At 40.7% G+C, this 24111-nt stretch overlaps 1 protein-coding gene across 1 annotated transcript in view; it reads left to right on the top strand.

Moving 5' to 3' along the window:
* Window positions 1–4571: 4571 nt before the first annotated feature.
* LOC126188612 (methyl farnesoate epoxidase-like) overlaps window positions 4572–24111 on the top strand; it is a 143592-nt gene continuing 124052 nt past the window's right edge. The window contains exon 1 of the mRNA XM_049930214.1: window positions 4572–4665. Within this exon, the coding sequence (XP_049786171.1) occupies window positions 4572–4665 (94 nt within the window). The remainder of the gene's footprint in view (window positions 4666–24111) is intronic.

Consider the following 24111-nt stretch of genomic DNA (forward strand, 5'->3'; position numbering starts at 1 on the left):
GAAATATGAAGACGTTATTACCAAACGCGTCCAGGCGGGATCAACGTGCTGTTATTCTTTTCTTGGCTACCGAAGGATAAACATCGATAGAGATCCGTCGGAGAATGATGCATGTGTGTGGGACATTACATCTGTCAAAATCCACCGTTGTGGAAAACTGCGACAAATGGTGGTGCTGCTTCCTGATAACGCACGTCGCCATACCATAAATGTCGTAACGCTGAAGTTAATGCCAACTCAAGTGGGAGACACTCGAGCTCTCGCCCTATAGGCCTGATCTTCCCCCATGCGATTATCACGCCTTGCGTCTCTTACAAAAGGCTTTGAAGAGTCGACGACGCCTGTCATACGGGGACGTGCAACAGGTGATTATAGACTTCTCTACACAGCAGCACTTACCAAACGTTTATCTCCAACCTAGTACATCGGTCGTATGATTACCTCAGTGCTAACGGCGATTTTGCCTGATTAGCATACCGATTTTCCTCTGTACGACTTCGGACGGAAACCTTCTGTTCACCATTTTTATTAATATATGAAGATGGTATTGAAAGTATCTAACCAAAATTGTATCCTTTTTTAGTTGTGACAGTATCAATAATAAGATCGTTCTAAATTAATTTTTCAACAAACCTGCATCGGACTGTGTCTGTGAACTTGTTTCTTGCACTCCTCCAATTTGCCACAAATGCAACATGTATTTCACTCAGCAATCAAGTTTAAGAGAATAATGCTGTTTGTGCAATGGCATTAAGATGGTACTGAAGAATTAACTTTTGGCCCTAATGTTTACTTAATGAAATTATATCTTGACATGAATAGCTCCAGTTCTGAGATGGCATTAAATTAGTTATTTGAAATAACTTTGCTCTCGTAACGTTAGTTCGACCAAAATCGATTTCAAACCATGAATTGCACATATATGTTGCACATAGGCCTCATTTTCTTTACATTCTTTCATTGATGGGTAACTTTACTTTACTACCTATTTTCATATTCAATACAAGCAAAGGATGTGGATTATGATTCAGGCTATAAGATTTAAAGACAATGTTGATCTCAATATATATATATATATATATATATATATATATATATATATATATATATATGTATACATATTGTTAAAATTTTAAGTCATACACAAGTAGCACAAATCACTCTTTCAAAAATTTTACAAAACGCTTACTGTGTCGAACCTTGATACAAAACCTAACTCTGAACATTATCTAACAAAAACCAATTTGAAATCATTATATATCTTCTCTCATTTATGTGCTAAAGTTTTCTTACGGTAACTGCACAGCGAGCGCGACTTCTACCTTAAAGCTGTCTGCACACGTCTGCTTCCTCCGAGCACCTACCTGCGACTCCCCGGTTTTTTACTGCACACGCCCGGCTCTCTTAACCATCTAAGATCCTCCTACTCAAAAATACTATACTCGTTCCACCTTGTGGTTGGCAACTACCGACTTTATTTTCTGGAGCTACCCTGATCAGACCTTAGCACATACCTTTCAATATCTGTTCTTTCGGACATGTCTGAAAGAACAGATACCATCGGTGATCATGCAGCTCGTTATAACGAAATTACGATGAAATGAATACCCCTCGCTCCATACAGGCGTTCACGTAAGTCACTGTGGGCAGTTGAAAATGTGTGCCCCGACTGGGACTCGAGCCCGGGATCTCCAGCTTTCATGGCAGACGCTCTATCCATCTGGGCCACCGAGGAACAGAGGATAGCGTAACTGCAGAGGCATGTCCGGAAGAACAGATACCATCTTCATATACATATATACACCGGCCATTTGACCACCTTCTTCTGTGCGAATGCACAAACAGTGCCCGAACTGTTACGAGAGTTGGCAGTAAAGTCGCGAGTAATGAGTATAATGGGCAGGGGCACTATGAATATAAAGCAGCACAGTAAGTTGCGAATGTGGGTCTTACGGGAGACGTGTCAGAGGTAAGTCCCTGCAGTCGCGCTCTGCTCATTGTCCTCGGTGCCTCAGATGGATAGAGCGTCTCCCATGTAAGCAAGAAATCCCGAGTTCGAGTCCCAGTCGGAGAACACTTTTTCAACTGTCACCGTTGACTTACATCAACGCCTGTATGCAGCGAGGGGTATTTATTTCATTGTAATTTCCTTATATTAATGCCTCGCTAGCCATCGCGTCTGACAGAGCAGGCAAACGCATAGAGAAAGTGCGAGCTATGAAAAGCAAAAGAGCATCAAGGAACGTTACGAGCAGAACTCGGCTATACAGGGTCAACATTTATAAAACCGACAAACTTCAGGGACGGGTTCCTAATTGGAAATGAAGCAAAAAAAGGTCCTGTGAACATGTGTCCAGAAATGCATAGTTGCCACAGTAGGAGGCACTGACGAATGAAAGTTCCTTTGACCAAGTGCAGAGTGTTCCTTGTGTTTTGCACGCTGTGTTATTGACGCAGCGTGTTGAGAGCACCAGAATGGTCCGGTAATCATATCTGGAATAGGCCGAGACGGTGTTTGTGTACTACCAAGCAGGTGGAAACGGTCGAGAGGTGGCACGGCTATATCAAAACAGGTACCCTCACAGACACCAACCACACCACACAACATTTCAAGCCCTATTTGGGCGTTTGTGTGAGCGTCAGTCCTTTCACATAGACGAACGTGCAGGGATGAGTCGGACTGTGCGTCCTCCAAATTTAGAAGACTGGATTCTACAGGATATTGACACGAACCCAAGTACAAGATCCAGGCAAATTGCCAGCAAACACGGTGTAAGCCAGAGTTTGATTGTACGATTATGTGTATCCTGCATGACAACCGCTACTATCCCTATCACCTGAAACGAGATCAAGGATTATCAGCGGCGGATTTCCCTTTGCGGGAACGATTCTGTCGATGGTTTTTGCACCAGACGATCACAATTAAGGGTATTTTGTCGTCAGTCCTCTTTATCGACGAAGCAACCTTTACCAGAACTGGCTTCATCAGTGTGCTTAATTGTCATCTGTAGGCGTCAGACAGGCACGAGGCCAGAGGAATTTTCATTCGTCAGCACCATCTACTGTGGCAAAGATGCATTTACGGACACATGTTCATAGGACTTTTTTTTCTTCAGTTTCCAGTCAGGAATCCGTCCCTACAGTTTGTCGGTTTTATTAATGTTCACCCTGTATGTAACTTCGCGAAACTAACAATAGTTCACAGTCTAGTTAGAGCTCAGGAAGGAAGTGCATATAACAGCAAAACTCGCAGCACCCTAGGAAGACGGTAGTCGAAATACTGTGCACAAATTGAAAACCAAAACTCGTCAGAACACCGGGAGGCACAACAATCTGACAAAAAATAGGAGAGGTCCCGCAACTATCTGTATGAAGGTGGCCTTGCAGAGACATTCTGAAAATGTTGACTGGAATACGCTCTTCGAAACCTCAAGGTAGCTGAGATGAAATTCAAGGAGTTATCTGATCTCCAGAGTGCCAGCCGGCTGCGCGCGACTGTGATTCGTGCAATGTTGGAACGCGCGGAACTCTGATTAGAGGTGGTCGACACATCACAATCCAACACATCGCTGCACAACTGGGCGTCTCTTTTGATAACGCTGGCACACTCGTCCCCCAGTTGGGGTACTCACAGGTGTGTGGCCGCTGGGTTCCTCGCTGCCTAACAGAAGAACTAAAAGAGCAATGTCGGACCATCTGCTCGGTATTGCTTGTGTGTTACGAATCTGATCGTGACAACTTTTTGTCGGACATCGTCACAGACGATAAAACATCGGCTCATCACTTCGAATCAGAAATAAACGGCAATCGTTGGAGTGGTGCCACACCAGTGTCCCCTCTGAAGCCGTATCGTCAGCCGGTAGTCATTGCGACTTGCTTTTGGGATGTGAAGAGGTTTTCCTGTTTAATGTCCTTCTTCATGGTGCAACGATCAACTCTGAAGTGTATTGCGCTACTCTCAGGAAACAGAAGAAACAACTTCAGCGTCATCGTTGCCACAAAAATGAAAACAAAGTCCATGACGGCGCAAGGTCTCACAAAAGTCTCTGCACCCGTGAGGAGCTCGCTTATGTTTAAGATGGTTCAAATGGCTCTGAGCACTATGGGACTTAACTTCTTAGGTCATCAGTCCCCTAGAACTTAGAACTACTTAAACCTAACTAATCTAAGGACATGACACACAGGATTCGAACCTGCGACCGCAGCGGTCTCACGGTTTCAGACTGTAGTGCCTAGAACCGCTCGGCCACCCCGGCCGGCTATGTTGAAGAATAGGGTTTTGTAGCCAAAAGAGTCGAGAATAATATGGTGCATTGGGATCCTATATAAAACCGTCCTCAAAAAAAAAGTCGTATTACTTGTTGAACACACCTTGTAAAATATGGGCAGGTAGAGCGAACGAGCTGTCCGTCTTCGCGCCACCAGCGTCGGCGTGGAGAGCAGCAGCGGTATTGGGCTGACCTGGTCTGAGCTCCCCTCCCCTGCACTTCTGCTGTAGGCAGAGAGGCTGTCTGTCGCCGGATTCGGTGTTGCTCAGTGCCTGCCGGGCCAGCCGCCAGACACGGGAAGACATGCCTCCGCTGCCGCTACCCCTGCTGCTCGCCGCGCTCGCCCTGGCCGCCTGGATCTGGGGGCTTCTGAGGCGCCCTCCGGGCTTCCCGCCAGGTGAGGCGCCACTTGCTGACACTCGTACATGGTTGCCCAAAAGCTACTCCTTAACAGTTGCTGACTAGTCGGCTTGCCGCCGCGTAACATTTATGATGTGCACATTTATCCAAGAGGCGGAAAAATTCTAAAATATGAAAAAATGGTTCAAATGGCTCTGAGCACCATGGGACTTAACTTCTGAGGTCATCAGTCCCCTAGAATTTAGAACTAATTAAATTTAACTAACCTAAGGACATCACACACACCCATGCCAGATGCAGGATTCGAACCTCGACCGTAGCGGTCCCGCGGCTCCTTACTGTAGCGCCTACAACCGCTCGGCCACTTCGGCCGGCTAAAATATCATATTTTGATATAACTGAATCGGTGAATGTGGTGTTTCGGCCTGCAAGAACTCAGTTTGACGGGAGGTGCACAAAACTAATAGTATCTCTAAAGACAGTAATCCACTCAATAATTTTTTGCAGGTAGATCACTTCTATACCTAGAGGGTAACAATATTACATACTTCTAAAACTACTCGTCCGACCTTAGCGCATAGCACAATCATAAAAAGCACAATCATAAAAATATAGCTAAGAAACGAACAATAATTAGTTCCTTACGTCACTTAATGTCTATATTTAGAAATACTATGCTGTTTGGTTTCATATGTTGCTTAATTTATGAACAAATCTACGACATTCAAAATCATTTCCTAATAAATGTCGAATAAGTGTCCGTCTAGTAAACAAGATCCTAGGTATAGTGCTTACTGGCTCAATCCCCTCTCCCTTGCAGTTGTATTTCATCCACTCTTGTGAATAGTTAGCCCTCTGTTTTCAAAGCCGTTGCGCGATATTTAGGTAATATGGGTCGAAAACCACACTGGGTTACAAAAGATGAGAGAGAAACCTGAATAAAGTTGTTTCGAAAGGGAAGATCTGTCCAAGAAATTTTAGAAACCATTGGCAGGCATTCCAGTACAGTGAAGACTTTTATATACCGATTTAATCAAAACAGAACTGTGTGAAAATCAATCACGAAGCAATTTTTGAGAAAATTTCTCGTGAACAGCGGTGTGGTGTGGTAACCGGTTTGAAACCACTTTTTGTGGTCGAGACTGTTTGTTCTCCTTTTTGAAGCAATCACGAAGCGAACGCCCTGCAGTTCTATCCGAGATGGAAAAACGACGGCTTCTTAGACAAGCCAAGAATAATCCGACAGTAAGCGCTCAGATGCGTCCAGGGAAGTCTGTTTCAGCGCAAAATATAAGAAATGTGCTTTATGAGGCAGAACTGCCAGTAATAAACCATACATCAGTGAAATCAACAAAAGAAAGCGAGTTGCATTTGCAACATAAAACCGATAGGTTTGATGTCTGAAAGAAGGTTGTGTGTACTGACGAGAGTCGAATTAAGCTGCTTAAGGCAAATTGGCGAGTAACAGCATGGAGAGAGAGAAGCAGGTCACCCTCAGGTAAACATGGAGGAAGTTCAATACTTGTCTGGGGCTGCATGAGTGAAAATGGTGTGGTGATTTTTATTTTTATTTTATTGATGGGATTATGAACCGAAAGGTTTACATAAACATCCTAAACACATCCATTCACAAGTGCAAATAATACACGTCTTTCTAAGAATTTTATTTTCACACAAGGTAATGGTACAAAATATACAGCTCTAGATGCAAGACTGTGGCTGTTGTTTAACACTCCCCACTGGATTCCTATACCACCACAACCCCTAGAATCCACTAGAGAATCTGTGAAATTTACTCGATGACGAATCATTAGACATGCAATGTGACTTTCTATTCTGTTTACTACTCACAGTTCTTTCAGTTAAAAATCTCTTAATCAAAACACACGTTTGCGAAGACACTGTGACTCGTAGTACCTTGGTTCCCTGTCAGTAATGTAGTACATTAGTGACTGCCATTCGGACAGCGTTGTCGTTTAGGTCTGACCAGCTGTCCAGCTCTTCTAACGTGAGAACAAAACGCTGTTCCAGTCATGTGTTCTGTGCACCGTCCAATATTGTTTGTAGGCTGTAGTAGTTGTGGTCTACAGTTCGAAGACAGGTTTTATGCAAATTTTCAAGCCAACTGTTCCTTTGTAAGCTCAATCTAAAAAGTATTGGCTGCAAACGGTATTCTTCCTGTCTACGCTTTTTCACGACACAGATCGACAAAGTGTGCCATCAATTTATTTTTACAGCAATTCAGTACCTTTCTCATTAAGTACTCGATCTGCTCATCTGATCTTCGGCATTTTCCTGTAGCATCACATTTCAAACGCATCTATTATTTTCTTGTGGGAACTGCTTATCGCTCTCGATTCACTTCCGTACAAGGCTACAATCTACACATATACATACAGAAAAGACTTCCTAACACTTACATTTATACTACATTGGAGACTAAGGTGTAATATCTGTATCACGCGCAACATAAGTGTTAATGCAGAACCAATGTCAAGTAGTCTTTGCATTCCGTCGTGCTGTGAATAAGTCCGCAGCTCGTGGATGCGAGATAGCATTCTCGCTTCCCGCGCCCGGGTTCGATTCCCGGCGGGGTCAGGGATTTTCTCTGCCTTGTGATGACTGGGTTCTGATGTCCTTAGGTTAGTCAGGTTTAAGTAGTTCAAAGTTCTAGGGGACTGATGACCGTAGATGTTAAGTCCCATAGTCCTCAGAGCTATTTGAGCCTTTTTTTTTTTTTTTTTTTTTTCTATGAATAAGACGTAACGATTACCTCTGATTGCAGTTATTGCTAAGCGAAAAGATTTTTGCACGTAAAACAGTGGGGAGGGCCATTAGTTGGTTGCTTAGTTAGTGACATGTTCCATGGATCATTTTGCAAGATAGATCCTAACGGTGTGGAAGGAGTCATTGTACATTCACATCGCAAATTAATTTCTACCTATGGTTACATTCTGAACATTCGATTTTTTTTTTCAAAAAGGAAAACAAATGATATACAGATGTAAGTTAGTAATTCCTACCCAACACCTTCAACACTTTGCAGTAATAGAAATTCTTCTGTGGAATAGAAGGAGTTGTCAAGGATAAACGTTCTCAGTTTGTTATCAGATTTTGCATTGCCCTCTGTTATACATTTTATATCACTGAGTCAATATCAAAAAGTTTTGTTGCTGCACTGTGCACCCCTTTTTGTTCTAAAGACAACCTTAATGTGTAGTAATGAATATCACTTTCCTTCTTTTATTCTAAATATGTACCTCACTGTTCCTCTTGGACTGTAATGGATGATTTGCAACAAACTTCATGAGGGAATAAATATACTGCGAAGTAGTAGTCAGAATTCCCAACTCCTTAAAGAAATATCTACAAGATGATCAGTGGTGAGCAACACATGTTATTCTCACAGCACCTTTTTGCGCAATGAAGACTTACTTTCTTAAAGATGAGTTATTCCAGAACATTATTCCATATGATATTAATGAATGAACATATGCATAATGTGTCAGCTTACTGACCTGTCTCTCCCCTAGGTTTGCAACGATTCTAAACGCTAATTCGGTTGAACTAAGTTGTTTTAGGAGTTCGAAAATGTGTTTTCTCCAACTTAAATTCTCATCATTATGAACCCCTAAGAATTTTGAAATTTCCATCCTATTTATTGTTTCCTTATCGTGTGTTATACTTATCACTGGTGTAGTACCTGTACATGTGCGGAACTGAATATGTTAGGTCTTTCTAAAATTGAAGGCGAGACCATTTGCAGAAAATCAGTCGATGATACTTTTAAGAACAATAGATAATACTTCTTCGATCGAGCACTAAACGCGACTCACGGAAACAATAAGAACTGCACTGGTGAAAACAATTACGAAAGCAGTAAGGTTGCCCTCTCACGTGCCGGGAAGAAAGTTGTGTCTGGAACAATTTCAAATATGACCATTCACTGTAGCGAAACGGTGATGAAAAAATCGTTCTAATCAATTGAACTAAGCACTTAGTGTGTGCGGTACTTCTTACATATTGCTGCTAAATAAGTCACTGGTATTCTGTGGCAGATCGATGCATTTATAGGTTTGCGGTGTTCCAGCCCTCTTGATTTACCTGAAACTCTGTATTGGCGTACGGCTGGTTGGACTGATGAATGTCCTTGGTCGTATCTTCGTATACATCGTTGTTTGTACGCGAGTCCACAGTCGTTTAATGGCCTTTGGGGACACACTAACGGTATTTGGTATCTCAGGCTGTGTTTGACCGTCTTCATTCGTGCTTCTGCATCCCAGTCCTGATGTACAAGAATGATCGTGTAGGAAACATCTTCCCAAATAAGTCTAAAGCTCGATCGAGTTCTTGCAAAAGCAGGCGAACGACATGGCGGAACTGAATTAATTCATACTGTTCCAAATAAAATAAAAGTACTATAATGTCCGTGGATTTTTTTGGGGCATCATATTTGTCGTTGCCCAAAAATAATTATTTATATCACAATTGCAGTTTCGACTTTTGGCCCTTTTTCAAGTGGTAAGGAAAAAAGTTTTGCTTCAGCTCATGTCAGACTTTAAAATCCTCCTACAAGTATACATGCCATCGTCAGCACAGTGAAAAGGATTAGTTTTGACGATGACATGACCTGAAACAAAATATTTTGCAGAACCACAAGAAAATGGCAGAGAAGTCGAAATTTCAGTTGTGAAATAAATAGTTTCTACAGTCAACGGTGAATATAGTGTCCTTTAAAAGTTTCGGCATGACTGTGAACCCCGACCATGAGAAGTGTATTATTACGCAGTAATTAGCGACATTGTGTAACCACAGTGTATTTGAAGCAAACTGCAGGAAACGATGTCGGGTGGAAGATTACGTTGCACGTATTGGGAAAGGGAAATATCAGAGGAAATTATTTCTTGGATTTGCACTTCGAAGTCTACTTAATCTGCAGACTAGACTGCTTACCCAGAAAGTCCTTATATCGACGTTTATTTCGGTATTTTGAACTATAATTAAAGAAAATTAGGAAGCATGAATTTGTTACGTAGGTGAGGGAAGAGAAGACAAGTTATGATGGGACTAGGTACTTTGAGATATTACACTGACGTTCAATGATTTCTCGTGAATCAGGTTGGAAGAGAGACTTGAACATACGGATTAGCAATACTGCAAACAACTTGATGCCATGCTGATAGGAAGTGCTTTCCATCATGTAGGGTTGCTATAAGTGCATAATTGTTTACGCCCACTCCCGTATTCTTTTATTCGCTAGAACATGCAGTTTCGTAGATGACCTACAGTAGGAGTCAAAATTTTATAATACATTATCGGAGAACAGCGATCTAATTGTGATAAAATTATTTAAAAGCGGTCTTGATATCGCAGCCGATGTTAAATTCTGACAGGTTTCGGCCTTTTAGTTACGGACCATCATCAGAGTTTGCACCATCTGGATGACGACGCTGGCGCCTGACCCACTGGGGATGCCTCAGTCACTGTGAGTCACTGAGGTAGTTGTCAACTATTCGATTTTTCACTCAGTTCAGTCTTGAACCCAAATTATATGCGAGTAGTGGTTGTTGTCGAACATAATGCCTGCATGAACTACGAAAATGCTGCATCGGCAGTGAATAATCAATTTACAAATCATGGTCTCTACCGGATTCTTAAAGACCCACCTGCGTGATTCCTTCGGATAATAAGAGAGCAGAGGTTCATACTGAATGACGTATACAATATCAGATGACAGCATTACCATGCAACTTTGATACAAGTTCTTGGATATAATTATTCAGTGCCTTTTTTTCTGGACTCATAATGAATTAATGAGCAGCCGAATTGTAGTTAAAAGGAGCACATCCCTTTTGCCACGAACACGGTAGCGTTTCGCCGCGTGCGGATTCTGAAGGCAACCGAAAAATTTGGGTAGTAAGGTGATCCTTGGCTATCGAACGCTGTACATACCACACCGTGCTTGTCATAGCGATGTCGAAGAGAAGCATCTGACGGCGCTTGATAGAAATGTAAACAGGTGACCTCGAAAACCAGGATAAGAACGGATAGCCGAGATTAAAGCGACCGCTCGAGATAAACGGGAAATCTGGGTTCGAGTCCCGGTACGGCAAAAATTTTCCTGTGTCACCATTAGGTATGATTTCCATGCCTATTTCAGCCGATGTTAATAATAATCACTATTGCGACAAATTTTGTTAACATCTACATCTTGTTGTCCATGGAAGTGTACGTTAGTGTTAACACTAACATTCCCAGTGATATGGGTGTGCCGTCAGGGAGCATAAACACCACAACGAGCACGAGAGCTAGGGAAGCTAGTATTCACTATCACACTTCCCTTAGAGACAGAAATTGTCCCGTACTGAGAACGTGTTTACAGTTATGAAACGTAAACAAAGTTTCTAGCGTTAAAAGGTTTTTTTTTTGGCTTTTCACATTTAACCAAATATAACATTGATGTTGATAATTCATGGCAATGTTTGCCGACAAGATAAAGAATGCAACCTTTTAACACTAGATTGCGTACTCACGGCAGTTCTCCTTGGCCGTTTCTTGGTACGACTTGGAAAAAGAGAAAAATTAATGAATGATCGACGATGCGTCGGTTCTCGATTGTGTTTAGGAGACGTACGGATTGATTGCGTGAAAATAGTTTCTCAAATGACCTCTTAACCCGGATTGCTTTCACGCAATCAGACTCTTCAATGAAATTACCTAAGGGACCTATTTGAATAATAAAAAAATTGGAAATGAATGCAAAACAGTGAAATTTTGTAAAAAAAGTTGTCAGATCGTAAATTGAACACGTTAATGGTCTCCCAAATACAATCGACACACCGCGATAAAGAGCGAACCTGTAACAAAGTTCATTTAAACATAAACATTATTTGTGGTTAATTTAAAGAAAAGAATAAGCATAGATTTTCTGTACAGTGGAGGAAAAGTATATTCTCAAAGAAGAAAGGCGTTAAACTATAAACATTACAAAATTTACAATGAATACAAAACTTACATTTTTATGTTTTTCTCATACATGGAGCAGTCCAACAATCGCAGCTTTTGTATGTGTGATATTTTGTAAAAATTAAATGTCCTGGCGTGCGCGTAAGTATTTTTTATCGTTACTAGGTTTACAAAAGCGTTTTCTTTCTTGATGATAACGTGGTTTTTCACACTAAACTTGTAGCGGTGCTACACAACACGTCTTAACAAGTCGGCAACCAAACATCAAAGGTAATGAAGTACATGTTAACATATCGGCGACCAGAAGTACAACTAACTATAAAGACTCTAGAATTTTCCTAACAAATGATAAATTGTTCTTCTTCTGTTTCGCAGCTTCTTGCTATCAAGCGCTGCGGCAATGATTTTAAATATCTGCGCCCAGCGAGTCATAGTATTTAAAAGTAGCGAGTCATAGTATTTAAAAGTACCTTTTAAACGCTGGCCGCGCGTCTTGGTGTAGGCGAACGTTATAAACAGATTTCGTTTTTTTTTTACTCTCGTGTTGTCATGCTTAGTATCACTGCAAACTACAGCTTGGTGGCTGTCCTTTTCTCATATGCAAAATGTCTGAAATCCAATAATATCACAGGTTCATTCGAAAAAGTACTTCAATTCTATGCAGTCAATAGCTCACAGTGACAGGCTGATAAATTGGGATCTATTAACAGGAAGAGCCAACAGCCTTTCCGCAGCGGTAAAACCGGTTCCCGTTAGATCACCGAAACTACCAAGCGCTGTCCGTGTAAGCACTTGGCTGGGTGACCACTCGGGTCTGCCGAGCGCTGTTGGCAAGCAGGCTGCACTCAGCCTTTGTGAGACTAACTGAGGCGCTACTTGATTGAGCAGTAATGGCTCCAGTCACGAAAACTGACAGCGGCCGAGAGAGCGGTGGTCTGACCACGTGCCCCTACTCATCCGCATCCAGTGACGACTATCGGCAGAGAATGACACGACAATTGGTTGATACCGTTGGGCCTTCCAAGGCCTATTCGGACGGAGGTTTCGTTTTTTATTAACACTTTCACTGTGGAAGTTGGAGTAGTTGTCGTGGTGTGATGTTGCGTTGGAAATACGTCGTGGGTCAGGAACTGGAAGATTGGTTCTGCAACATGTTGAGCCGTATGGTGGCGGTCTCTATTTCACTTGACACATGTCCGTGCTTCCATTTATGTTTTCGTACATGAAAAATACAGAAAAAAATTTGTATTAGAATGTGCTTACTTACTAATAACTTAGTCTAAAAGAAAATTGGGTTAGGTAAGGATAACAATTGTTTATGTACATAAGGTCTCATTCTCTTAGGAATGCTCAGTTCTCATATTTATCTATTTTTCTGGTTTTATTTGGTTCGACACGTTTTCGTCATTACTCGGCCTGGTCAGTAAATTCGGTAGCAATTGTCAAAATCGAGCTTAAGACTCTTCCGATTAGTGTCTTTATTTTCACAAGGTACATGAGTGCTTAATTCATTGCTTTATCATATTTTATTTTGAATGCATTTCAAACACATTTGGCATCCACGCTCGTTGTGCAAAGAAAAATTGATTGTTGAGCGCTCAGCGTACACAGTGTTACGTCCGTTGGTCACAATCACGTGATAATAACTTGACAGTTCCACAATGCTAGCAGCAGTATTCTGCGAGAAGCAGAGCGTTAGGTGTCTACTAGCCGTGGTGTGAGTTTTTACACAGTTTTTCATCGACTCTGGATTACGGAAACAGCCAGATGCGGCGACTCCCGCAGCTGTTTCGAAGAATGTGTCCGTGGAAAGGCGTACAGTACCGTTTGTGGTAAGTACAACAGTTATTCACTTTCACTCTTCGGCTTTCTACATCGTGGTTTCGTAGTACAAGTACTTATAACATTACTTCACACGCGGTATTTCACACGTGCCCTTGGAGTTATCACCTTTTCTGTTCACACTTTATTATTAATTCGTGTTCACATTTATTTGGTCGTCATGTTAAGGTTCACACGCACCACTTTTATACGTGTCCATTAATTACTTGTCTATAGTCGGTTCACACGCAGCAGCACATACGTGTCCATTTATTACTGACTGCATTATTACTACAAAGTACAGTTAACATTTAGTATACATATCATGTCTAAAAATTATTTACAAAGAAATATTTAGTCTCTGTGACTACAAGGCCTGACGAAAAGCGTGTCTCTTGTTCGTAGTTTGTGCTTCCAAGGCACTTTAGGTTTACACTTTGTTCGAAATGTTGTTATTCTTTTCTTTTTACAATAGTTACTCTTTTCGCAAGTTCAGCTCTTTTATTTTCTCTCTATTACGTCGTTAGTTTGAAGACATAGTCAATGTGGCTTCGTTTACGTGATGAACAGTTCGTGTTCAAACTACCATTAGGGTAATTGGGAAGCTTGGTGTTCCCTGTCGTGCAATTGCACATAACAAATCTTAATTGAACTCGCAATTTGCGAAGAATAAGCATAGCCCGTCGACAACCAATGTGTCACGACTATCCATTCGTATAGCCTTTATGTACCAATCATGCAACCAGCTCGTAAACTTCACTTCTCTACTGGATAAGGTAGGATGGTAAGGATACTGGTTAGAGGAAAACACAAAAGCCTTTTAAGGAGTGAAGAGATTTGAAGACACAGTGTTAATGACGTATGATATGATGAGCTTAACATAAATTATTATCACCTTAGTTTTTCATGACAAATAGTATAATTAAATCGATACAGTAGTTTCAGTGTCGTCTGATCCAGCTCTCTAAACAATTTTCTATGCATATCTAAAATTACTTAAACCATGCATTAGCAGTGAACTGTGTCTGTTAACTATCTTCTGTTCCATGTATCGTAAAATAGTTTTCTAAAAAAAATCGTCGTATCTCGAGGACCTGAAATGGATATTTCTAGTACTAAACTAATTTATTTATAAATGATCTTTGTATTTCAGCTGCACTGTACCGTAAAATTGTTATGAGCGTATACGGTTTTCTCCGTATTATAATAAAATAATTGAGTTGCGCACTTCTTTCCTGCTACCTGGATCGTTATTGACTTACTTGATTCTTATATGCTAAGCTGCTGCTTTTTGCCTGCTGCGTTTCATAGGTGGTCTCATAAAATTTGTTGTCACACACTCCTTATGCATAACATAACATTTACCTCATTAGAGTAAGCGACCTTGATAATTTTTATTTATTTATTTATTTATTTATTTTTTTACCTACGAGCAATCATTCTGGTCTGAATGATCATTTTAATTTATTTCATTCAAGAGGAGAGAGCTTTGCTATACTTAAAACTAGTGGTAGCAGGTGGCACTTAGCACGTCCCTACTATAATATATGTCAGCTCTTTCGGCTGTGGCCGTTCATGGCTCAATTAACTTAAAACTAACTTACATCTAAGGCAAATCTTGCTCTCCTACAATAAATGTGTTTTACTTAAGGTGCTCATATAAATTACTTATCTTGTTGTGGCAGGTCGAGAGGGTGTTAGTCTTGTGCACTACTCTTACATACGTTGGTACTTCACACATAGTATGACAACTTATAGTGTGTGTGTATATTTTATTTTAGCAGCTTAACGTAACAGATATTTTCAATGGTTGACTCGGTATTTCTTCAAGTCTGCGTGATGAAACAATCCTTTTATTCGTCCAGATACAGGGTCAGCTAATAGATAGCAACCAATGCGCGGCTTTCTTAAGATAATATATGGTCCTTCATACAAGTGCTGCCACTTGCGATTCTTATGATGAATCGAAGATGGTTTGAAGTGGGTCTTTAATAGCACTCGTTCATTTATACGATACGATAAGACTTTGCTAATGTGTTTGTCATGCGCCTTTTTTCTTAGGTTGGCATGAGTTGTTAAAGATATGAGAGCTTGTCTTAACTTGTCGTCTAATGTTACTTCAGGGTGTTGTAATTTTGGGATGGGGTCTACCCATTCATTTCTTTCTAGTCGTTTAGAGACTAGTTCTGATGGTGTGAAACCAGTTGATGTGTGAGGTAAATTATTAACAATCTCTTCAAAGGGTGTGACGAAATCAATCCACCGTGTCTGCTGGTTTGGAATATACGTTCGTATGAAACGATTGAACTCTTTGAATACTCTTTCTGTGGGATTACTTTGCGGTCGATACCGGGATATCAAAATTTGTCTGATGTCGTTGGTTGCAAGGAAATTTCTCCATCGTTTCCCCACGAAAGTTGATGCGTTATCAGATAACATGGCTTCAGGCTTGCCAAAGCGAGGAAAATAGTCTTTCTCAATACGTCTAATTAGTGGAAGTATATTAGATGACTTCATTGCATAGAGTCTCACGTGTTTGGTAAAAAGATCTAACAATACGACCAGATACTTCACACCTCCTCTTCCCTGAGGAAGTGGACCTGCATAATCCAAACTGACGATTTGGTTTGGTCTTTCTGTACGTATCGGGTTTAAAGGTAAGGCATTTGACAAGTTGAAAGGCTTCGCCTTTTGGCAAATGGAACAATTTCTTAATAATTGGTGCACCTTCTTGTGAAGATTAGGTACATAGCAGTATGTTGAAATCTTGCGTTTGCATTTTTCTGGGCCATAGTGACCCCAGGAGAGGTGAGTGTACCAAATGAGATGTTCAACATAATCTTTAGGAATACAGACACACCACCTTCCTGTCAACAGAGAAGTTCGATGAAACAAAACTCCATTGTGTACTTTATAAAATATTGACAACGAGTGATCAGGGTTGTTTTGAAGAAGCTGTTTAATTTCTAGCCAATTGCCATCTGTGTCTTGAAGAGTATTCATTTGACGGCAAAGACGCAGAAAGTAACTCCGATGTAAAGGATCTTTCATAAGAAGAATTTTGTGATTAGAAATCTGTTCTATTAATTCAGTAGGTTCCGGCAATCCTTCCGGCATACGTGACAATGCATCAGCAATGATGTTATTCTTGCCCTTTACGTAAATAATTTCAAAATCATACTCTTGTAGAAATAAACACCATCGAGTAAGCCGAGGATGATACAGTTTGCAAGAGAGTAAGAAGCTCAGTGCTTGATGATCTGAGTATACTCTGATTTTATGACCATAAATATAGTAATTAAAGCGGCGAAAAGCCCACACAACGGCTAATCCCTCTAATTCGGTTACCGAATATGATCTCTCACATTCGGTTAAGACCCGACTGGCAAAGCTGATTATTTTGACTTCCTCCTGCCCATCAGTTTTGTCTATTTGAAATAAACATGCACCTAATCCTTGAAACGATGCATCGCAAGAAATGCAGAAATCTAAACTCATGTTTGGATGACTTAAAATGTTACTCCTTAGAAGAGCTTCTTTGATCTTGTCAAAGGCGTTTTGGCATTCAGAAGTCCACATCCAGTGGACGTTTTTCTTGAGCAAATTTAACAATGCGGGATTGTTCATTGATTGATTCGGAATAAAGCGACGGAAGAATGAAGCTAATCCAATGAAACCTTTTAGTTGCCTTTTAGTGCAAGGCACAGGGAAATTTTCTATTGCTGTTAACTTGCTGGGATCAGGTGAGATTCCTTCCGAAGAAATTATATGTCCTAAAAACTTGACTTCTTTCTTGGCAAATTTGGATTTTTGTAAATTTGCGGTAACACCAAAATCAGAGAATCTTTGAAAGATCTTTTGTAGGAGAGTTAAATGTTCTTCCCAGGAAGTCGTTGCGATCAGTAAATCATCAACATAGACGGTGACTTGGTCAAGTAACTCTGGTCCTAACACATAATCAAGTGCTGCAATAAAAACACCAGAACTAATGTTGAGACCGAAAGGTACTACACGAAAATGATAGGATCTGCCGGCAAAGATAAAGGCTGTGTACTTCCTCGATGATGATGATAGTTTCACCTGCCAATAGCTACTTCGGAGGTCTATTGAGGATAAGAACCTCACACTATGGAATTTTTGTAGTTGTTCCTTCAGTGGTTCTGGTCTTGTGCATACTGGAATGATGATTTTATTAATATTCCTTGCGTCCAAGACAAGTCTGACGCTTCCATCGTTTTTGAAAAAAGGTAACAACGGGCTACTGTAGGGAGAGTCGGACGGTTCTATGATTTTCCACTTAAGCATTTTACGTATTTCTTGTTTGACGGCTTCTTTACGGGACTGCGGAACTGAATAGGTTGTTTTGCAAAAAGTATCATGGGGTTTCACTCTCATGTTAAATTCATAGTCTGCTATGATACCTGGTTTTCTGGAAAAAATGTTCACAAATGTTGCTAATAGGTCGTGTAGTTCATACTTCTGTCTGTCGTCGAGTCCGTCTGTTTCCACAATTTTTATGCGTAACTCGTCGGCAGTTGGTAATAAGTCAGGGTCATTGTTGACGTCACTGAACTCGTCAACCGCACGGTGGTAATGTTGCCTGTCAGAAAGTCTACGTATTTTCACTTTACGTTCCAGGTTGGTTATCCTGACTTTGGTTCTCATTAGATGAATGACCAGTGTCCTATCATCTAGTCTTAACGTGCACTTACCTTCAGCTAAATCAATGATGGCACGATTTCTTCGTAGAAAGTCCATTCCTAACAAGCATGGCACTGACAGGTTCTTTACTACTAAAAATGTGCACGGTATACAGTCGGATTTAAATTGTATTGTTGCTTGTACCTGCAAGCTTAACCTTCTGTACTAGGGAGCCTACTGCTCCGGATACAGTACATCCTTGTACAGGAAGTGAAGGAATTTTTGTTACAGAGCATACCTTTTTATATACACACATAGACATAGCATTAATATTTGCGCCTGTGTCGATGATAGCAATGATTGGTATATCATAAATGTGAATCAGAGTTGACGCTTGTACTTGGTTTTCCCAAAAGTCGTTGTTTTCGTAGGTGTTCTTTTCGTCTAATAGTTCGTCCCGTAAGTCCCTGTCGTCTTCGTATCTAATTACGTTGATATGTCTTTTAATGAAGTTGCCTCCCATTGGTTCCGCAGCTTCCCCGTGGAGGCCTAAAGAAGCTGCTAATGGTTTTCCGACTGGGGTGGAGCTGAAATGTCAGTTATTTTTACTTGACTAGTATTTTGCGACCTACCAGGTCGAAAATTTGCGTTCGTATCCCATACGACTTGTGCATCTGTTGATTGCGTGTTATTTGACATCGCGTTTGGTGCTTGGTTCGCCTGTGTGTAAAAAATAGTCGGATTTCCTTGGCTATTATAACCGGCGGTGTCAGGAAAAGCATCCGACGAATTGTCCTGACTATTGTTCCTGAACTGTTGGTTGGGTTGGTGAGAAAATGTCGCATTTTTCGGCTGTGAAAAATTTATTTGCTGAGAGGGAGTGAAGTGACTCGGCTGACTGTACTGTTGTTGTCTGTTATAATTGTTCCATTTCTTTCCCTTGTGACGATTTCCATTATTCGTCTTGTTGTTCTGGTACTGGTAATTACCGTTGTGATTTATCGGTGAATTACCGTATTGTTGCTGTGTGTTTTGATAAATCGGATTGTATCTATTCTGGTGTGGATGTTTGTTATATTGTTTTCCATTACGGCGGTTGAAACTGTTATGATTGCCGTAAGGCTGAGCGTTTGGTTGTCCCGTGTTATGTTGGTACGACATTCCATTGACGCAATTTGTTATGTGCTGCTGCGGAGCGGGCGGTCCATTATTATAATTATTCCGCGCGCTCGCACGCACATCCTCATAGATCATATCCAAATTGTCAAGAACAGAAAGAAAGGCTTCTAGGTCTTCTTCACTCACATTAACTAGTTTTTCTCTTATTGACACAGGAAGTTTTGACTTTAAGATCATGATTACATCTTTGGTTGAAATGGGCGTGTCCCAATACTGAATTTTACGTAGATATTTTTTCAAAATAACGTCTCAAACCTCCTCCTTTGGTGTTGAAAGGTTCGGCGTTGTAAACCTCTTTTCGGAGTCTTTGTTGTATACCTGAACTCCAGAATTTATTCAAAAAATGCTTTTCAAAATCTGCATAGGTGTGACATTTGTTTATTATTTCTGTACCCCAAATTGATCCTTCACCGTGTACATAGCCTAAGATGAACTGTATCCGCTGCCTGTCGTTCCATGATTCTGGAAAAGTGCCTGTGAATGATTTTAGAAATACCATTGGATGTATATTTCGTTTTTCAGGTATAAAAGGCTGAAAAATTCTGTGTTTTAGCACACTCTCGTCTCGCATTAGTTCAACGAGTGTTAGTTGATCAGCATGACTACGTGACGTAGAAGTTTCGCCACGCGTATTATTTACTGTTGGTGAGAATTGTACCTGACACTCGGGATATTGACGATTATCGTGTTCTGGCGGTAGCGAATACTCACTTTGATTGTCACTTTGCAATTCCGTAACTTGTCGTTTTAGTTGATCTATATCATTGCTTAGCTGACGTTTCCATTCCGGAAGATCGTGGCTAAATGCTCGTCTGATTTCGCCTAATTCACTGGTTAAAGTGTCACCAGAAGTACCGGGAGCGGTTAAGATTTCTGCTGTAGCAGATTTAACCGTACCCTTTAGTTCAGCGTGTACCTTGCTGACAATGTACTGTTCTTTGGATTGCATCCACTCTTCAAATTCCCTATTAAGTGTATTGCTTATACCGGTGTTGACATCTGCGATCTTTTTGTCAATATTGACATCGGATATTTGCTGAGCAAGGTCTTCGACTCGCTCGCCAACGTGGTTGACACTTTCTGTCAATTGGCTTACTCTCTTTGAAACATCACTGTAATGTTTCAAAGAGTCACTCGCAGTTGATTTACACACATCTATTTGGGCCTGCATATCTATGAACTTGCTACCAATATTGGTCTCGGCGGATTCCACCATCGAAAGAACACTATCAATTTTTGCGTGTACGCTTGCGTTTAGCTCGCTTGCGTAAGCAGTGGTAATGGCTTTAATTTTTTCCTCCATGGTGTCATTCGATTTTTTGATTTGTGCTTGGATGTCGGTAATAACAGAATTTATATTGTTCATTCGCACTTGAGTGTCCTCTACCCTTGATTCTAAACTGTTGAACCTGCTGTCACTTTGGTTTGTTAACTGACTGATTTGCGTTTCAATATTGTCACTTTGGTTTGTCAACTGACTGATTTGCGTTTCAATATTGTCACTTTGGTTTGTTAACTGTGCCATTCGAGTGTCAAGATTACCCATGTTTGCTTCAAAACTGGTTTTCATATCAGCAAACAATTTTAGTATATCTGACAGCGAGCATTCACGTGACTGCGACGCGGTCTGTGGCACCGACAGCTCACGTGTCGCTTCGTCCTGTGTTATTCCCTCACTACGAGATTCAGGTTTGTTTACACCCGCGCGCGGTCTAAGTTGCCTTGGTTGCTCATCAGCCATCATAAATTTAAAGTAGTTACACTGCACGAGCTAGAAAAGATAATTTTTTTTTAATTATGATTTTCACTTGTCAGGTGCGCCAAGGATTTCGCGTCCTGATTTCTAAGATATTGCTTGCGCGTTATAAACAATTGAAACTCTGACACACGAAAATGCCAATATGGCAACGAGAGAGATAAAATAAATGAAAAACACTTATAGAGCACTGAAACTGGCGGCCATTGTGATTTACTAAAATGCACAACAATGGAAATTCTTGCTAACTATTTCTAACTATTGTAAGCGAAATGATGTGATAGAGGCGAATCTAATAGCAAAAGGAAACAGAAATTTGGAAATTAAATTGCTTGAGGAAAAGGAAAAAAGCATAGAGAGTGAATGTCACGAGCCGACTGAATGCTCGGTACGCAAAGCTTCAAACATAATGAAACATCGTACTCACATTAGTTGTCTTGCGCGCTGCTATTTATTGCTGTTGTGGATTCTTGCTGCGATTTTCTGCATATGCGTCCTTTTTTTATCACTGGTTTTGGCTTCCAATTTTCTCCAGATGGTAGCATGAAAATAAAAAGAACAAATTAGTTTTTTAGTTAGGGTCCCTGTTCGGGCGCCACATCTAGCGTTAAAAGGTTTTTTTTTTTGCTTTTCACATTTAACCAAATATAACATTGATGTTGATAATTCATGGCAATGTTTGCCGACAAGATAAAGAATGCAACCTTTTAACACTAGATTGCGTACTCACGGCAGTTCTCCTTGGCCGTTTCTTGGTACGACTTGGAAAAAGAGAAAAATTAATGAATGATCGACGATGCGTCGGTTCTCGATTGTGTTTAGGAGACGTACGGATTGATTGCGTGAAAATAGTTTCTCAAATGACCTCTTAACCCGGATTGCTTTCACGCAATCAGACTCTTCAATGAAATTACCTAAGGGACCTATTTGAGTAATAAAAAAATTGGAAATGAATGCAAAACAGTGAAATTTTGTAAAAAAAGTTGTCAGATCGTAAATTGAACACGTTAATGGTCTCCCAAATACAATCGACACACCGCGATAAAGAGCGAACCTGTAACAAAGTTCATTTAAACATAAACATTATTTGTGGTTAATTTAAAGAAAAGAATAAGCATAGATTTTCTGTACAGTGGAGGAAAAGTATATTCTCAAAGAAGAAAGGCGTTAAACTATAAACATTACAAAATTTACAATGAATACAAAACTTACATTTTTATGTTTTTCTCATACATGGAGCAGTCCAACAATCGCAGCTTTTGTATGTGTGATATTTTGTAAAAATTAAATGTCCTGGCGTGCGCGTAAGTATTTTTTATCGTTACTAGGTTTACAAAAGCGTTTTCTTTCTTGATGATAACGTGGTTTTTCACACTAAACTTGTAGCGGTGCTACACAACACGTCTTAACAAGTCGGCAACCAAACATCAAAGGTAATGAAGTACATGTTAACATATCGGCGACCAGAAGTACAACTAACTATAAAGACTCTAGAATTTTCCTAACAAATGATAAATTGTTCTTTCTTCTGTTTCGCAGCTTCTTGCTATCAAGCGCTGCGGCAATGATTTTAAATATCTGCGCCCAGCGAGTCATAGTATTTAAAAGTAGCGAGTCATAGTATTTAAAAGTACCTTTTAAACGCTGGCCGCGCGTCTTGGTGTAGGCGAACGTTATAAACAGATTTCGTTTTTTTTTTACTCTCGTGTTGTCATGCTTAGTATCACTGCAAACTACAGCTTGGTGGCTGTCCTTTTCTCATATGCAAAATGTCTGAAATCCAATAATATCACAGGTTCATTCGAAAAAGTACTTCAATTCTATGCAGTCAATAGCTCACAGTGACAGGCTGATAAATTGGGATCTATTAACAGGAAGAGCCAACAGCCTTTCCGCAGCGGTAAAACCGGTTCCCGTTAGATCACCGAAACTACCAAGCGCTGTCCGTGTAAGCACTTGGCTGGGTGACCACTCGGGTCTGCCGAGCGCTGTTGGCAAGCAGGCTGCACTCAGCCTTTGTGAGACTAACTGAGGCGCTACTTGATTGAGCAGTAATGGCTCCAGTCACGAAAACTGACAGCGGCCGAGAGAGCGGTGGTCTGACCACGTGCCCCTACTCATCCGCATCCAGTGACGACTATCGGCAGAGAATGACACGACAATTGGTTGATACCGTTGGGCCTTCCAAGGCCTATTCGGACGGAGGTTTCGTTTTTTATTAACAGAAAAAATGTCGTCACCCCATTTGTCGAGACAACAGTTCATTAAGTAGCTACCTTAATGAATACAAAAGGCTTGGAGAATATCAGATTCAAGTTTAAGGTGCCAGATTATAATGGACATTGAATAACGAATCTTGCTTCAGAGATACAGATAGCCGTACCGTAAGTGCAACCACAACGGAGGGACACCTGTGGAGAGGTCAGACAAATATGTGAATCCTGAAGAGGGGAAGCGGTCGTCCAGTCAATTGGTGTTCAGAACAATCAATTGCGTAAGGAAACTGTGGAGGGTTTTTCTCAGCGATTCTATATGTTATTTAGCGTGCTGAAGCCGAATTTCAAGTTTGCTGCATTGCCGTACGACAGCATCACAACGAAAAACGCCAATAACCGCCAAAATTTAGTATTTTCTTCGGCTTTTAGCTTGTATCTCGAAAACTATGGATTTTTCGAAAATGACTACTCCGCACAAAACGAGGTGGGAGTGGACATTTGGATGTAGTACGCAGAAGGTGTTCTTCGTAATTTTCGCTTTGCTCCCTTCCCCCTTATGAGACAATCGATAGTTACAAACGTTTCTTGTAGGAAAAGTTTATGTGCTTTCGTGTGATGTGGGGGATTTGTTGACAACTTGTATATTATTAGAGTTGCAGGCGGTGGGAGTGGGTGTTTTTGGCGTCTCCGCAGAAGAGCCAAGAAATCACTGCTTTACAGTGCGCTCCAGCACCGATACCGTCCGTCATAAAATCAGTCTTGACTAAAATATTTTGTAGGAGATTTTGTCTACTTTAAATTTCGACTTAGTGGTCATCTTCGAAAAACGTATAGTTTTCGAGATGTAAGCGGAAAGCTGAAGAAAGTGCTATAATTTTGAGGTCTGCTGTGCGTTCAAAACTGA

This window comes from Schistocerca cancellata, chromosome 5 (genome assembly GCF_023864275.1).
Source record: "Schistocerca cancellata isolate TAMUIC-IGC-003103 chromosome 5, iqSchCanc2.1, whole genome shotgun sequence".
In the NCBI taxonomy this organism is placed as follows: Eukaryota; Metazoa; Arthropoda; class Insecta; order Orthoptera; family Acrididae; genus Schistocerca; species Schistocerca cancellata.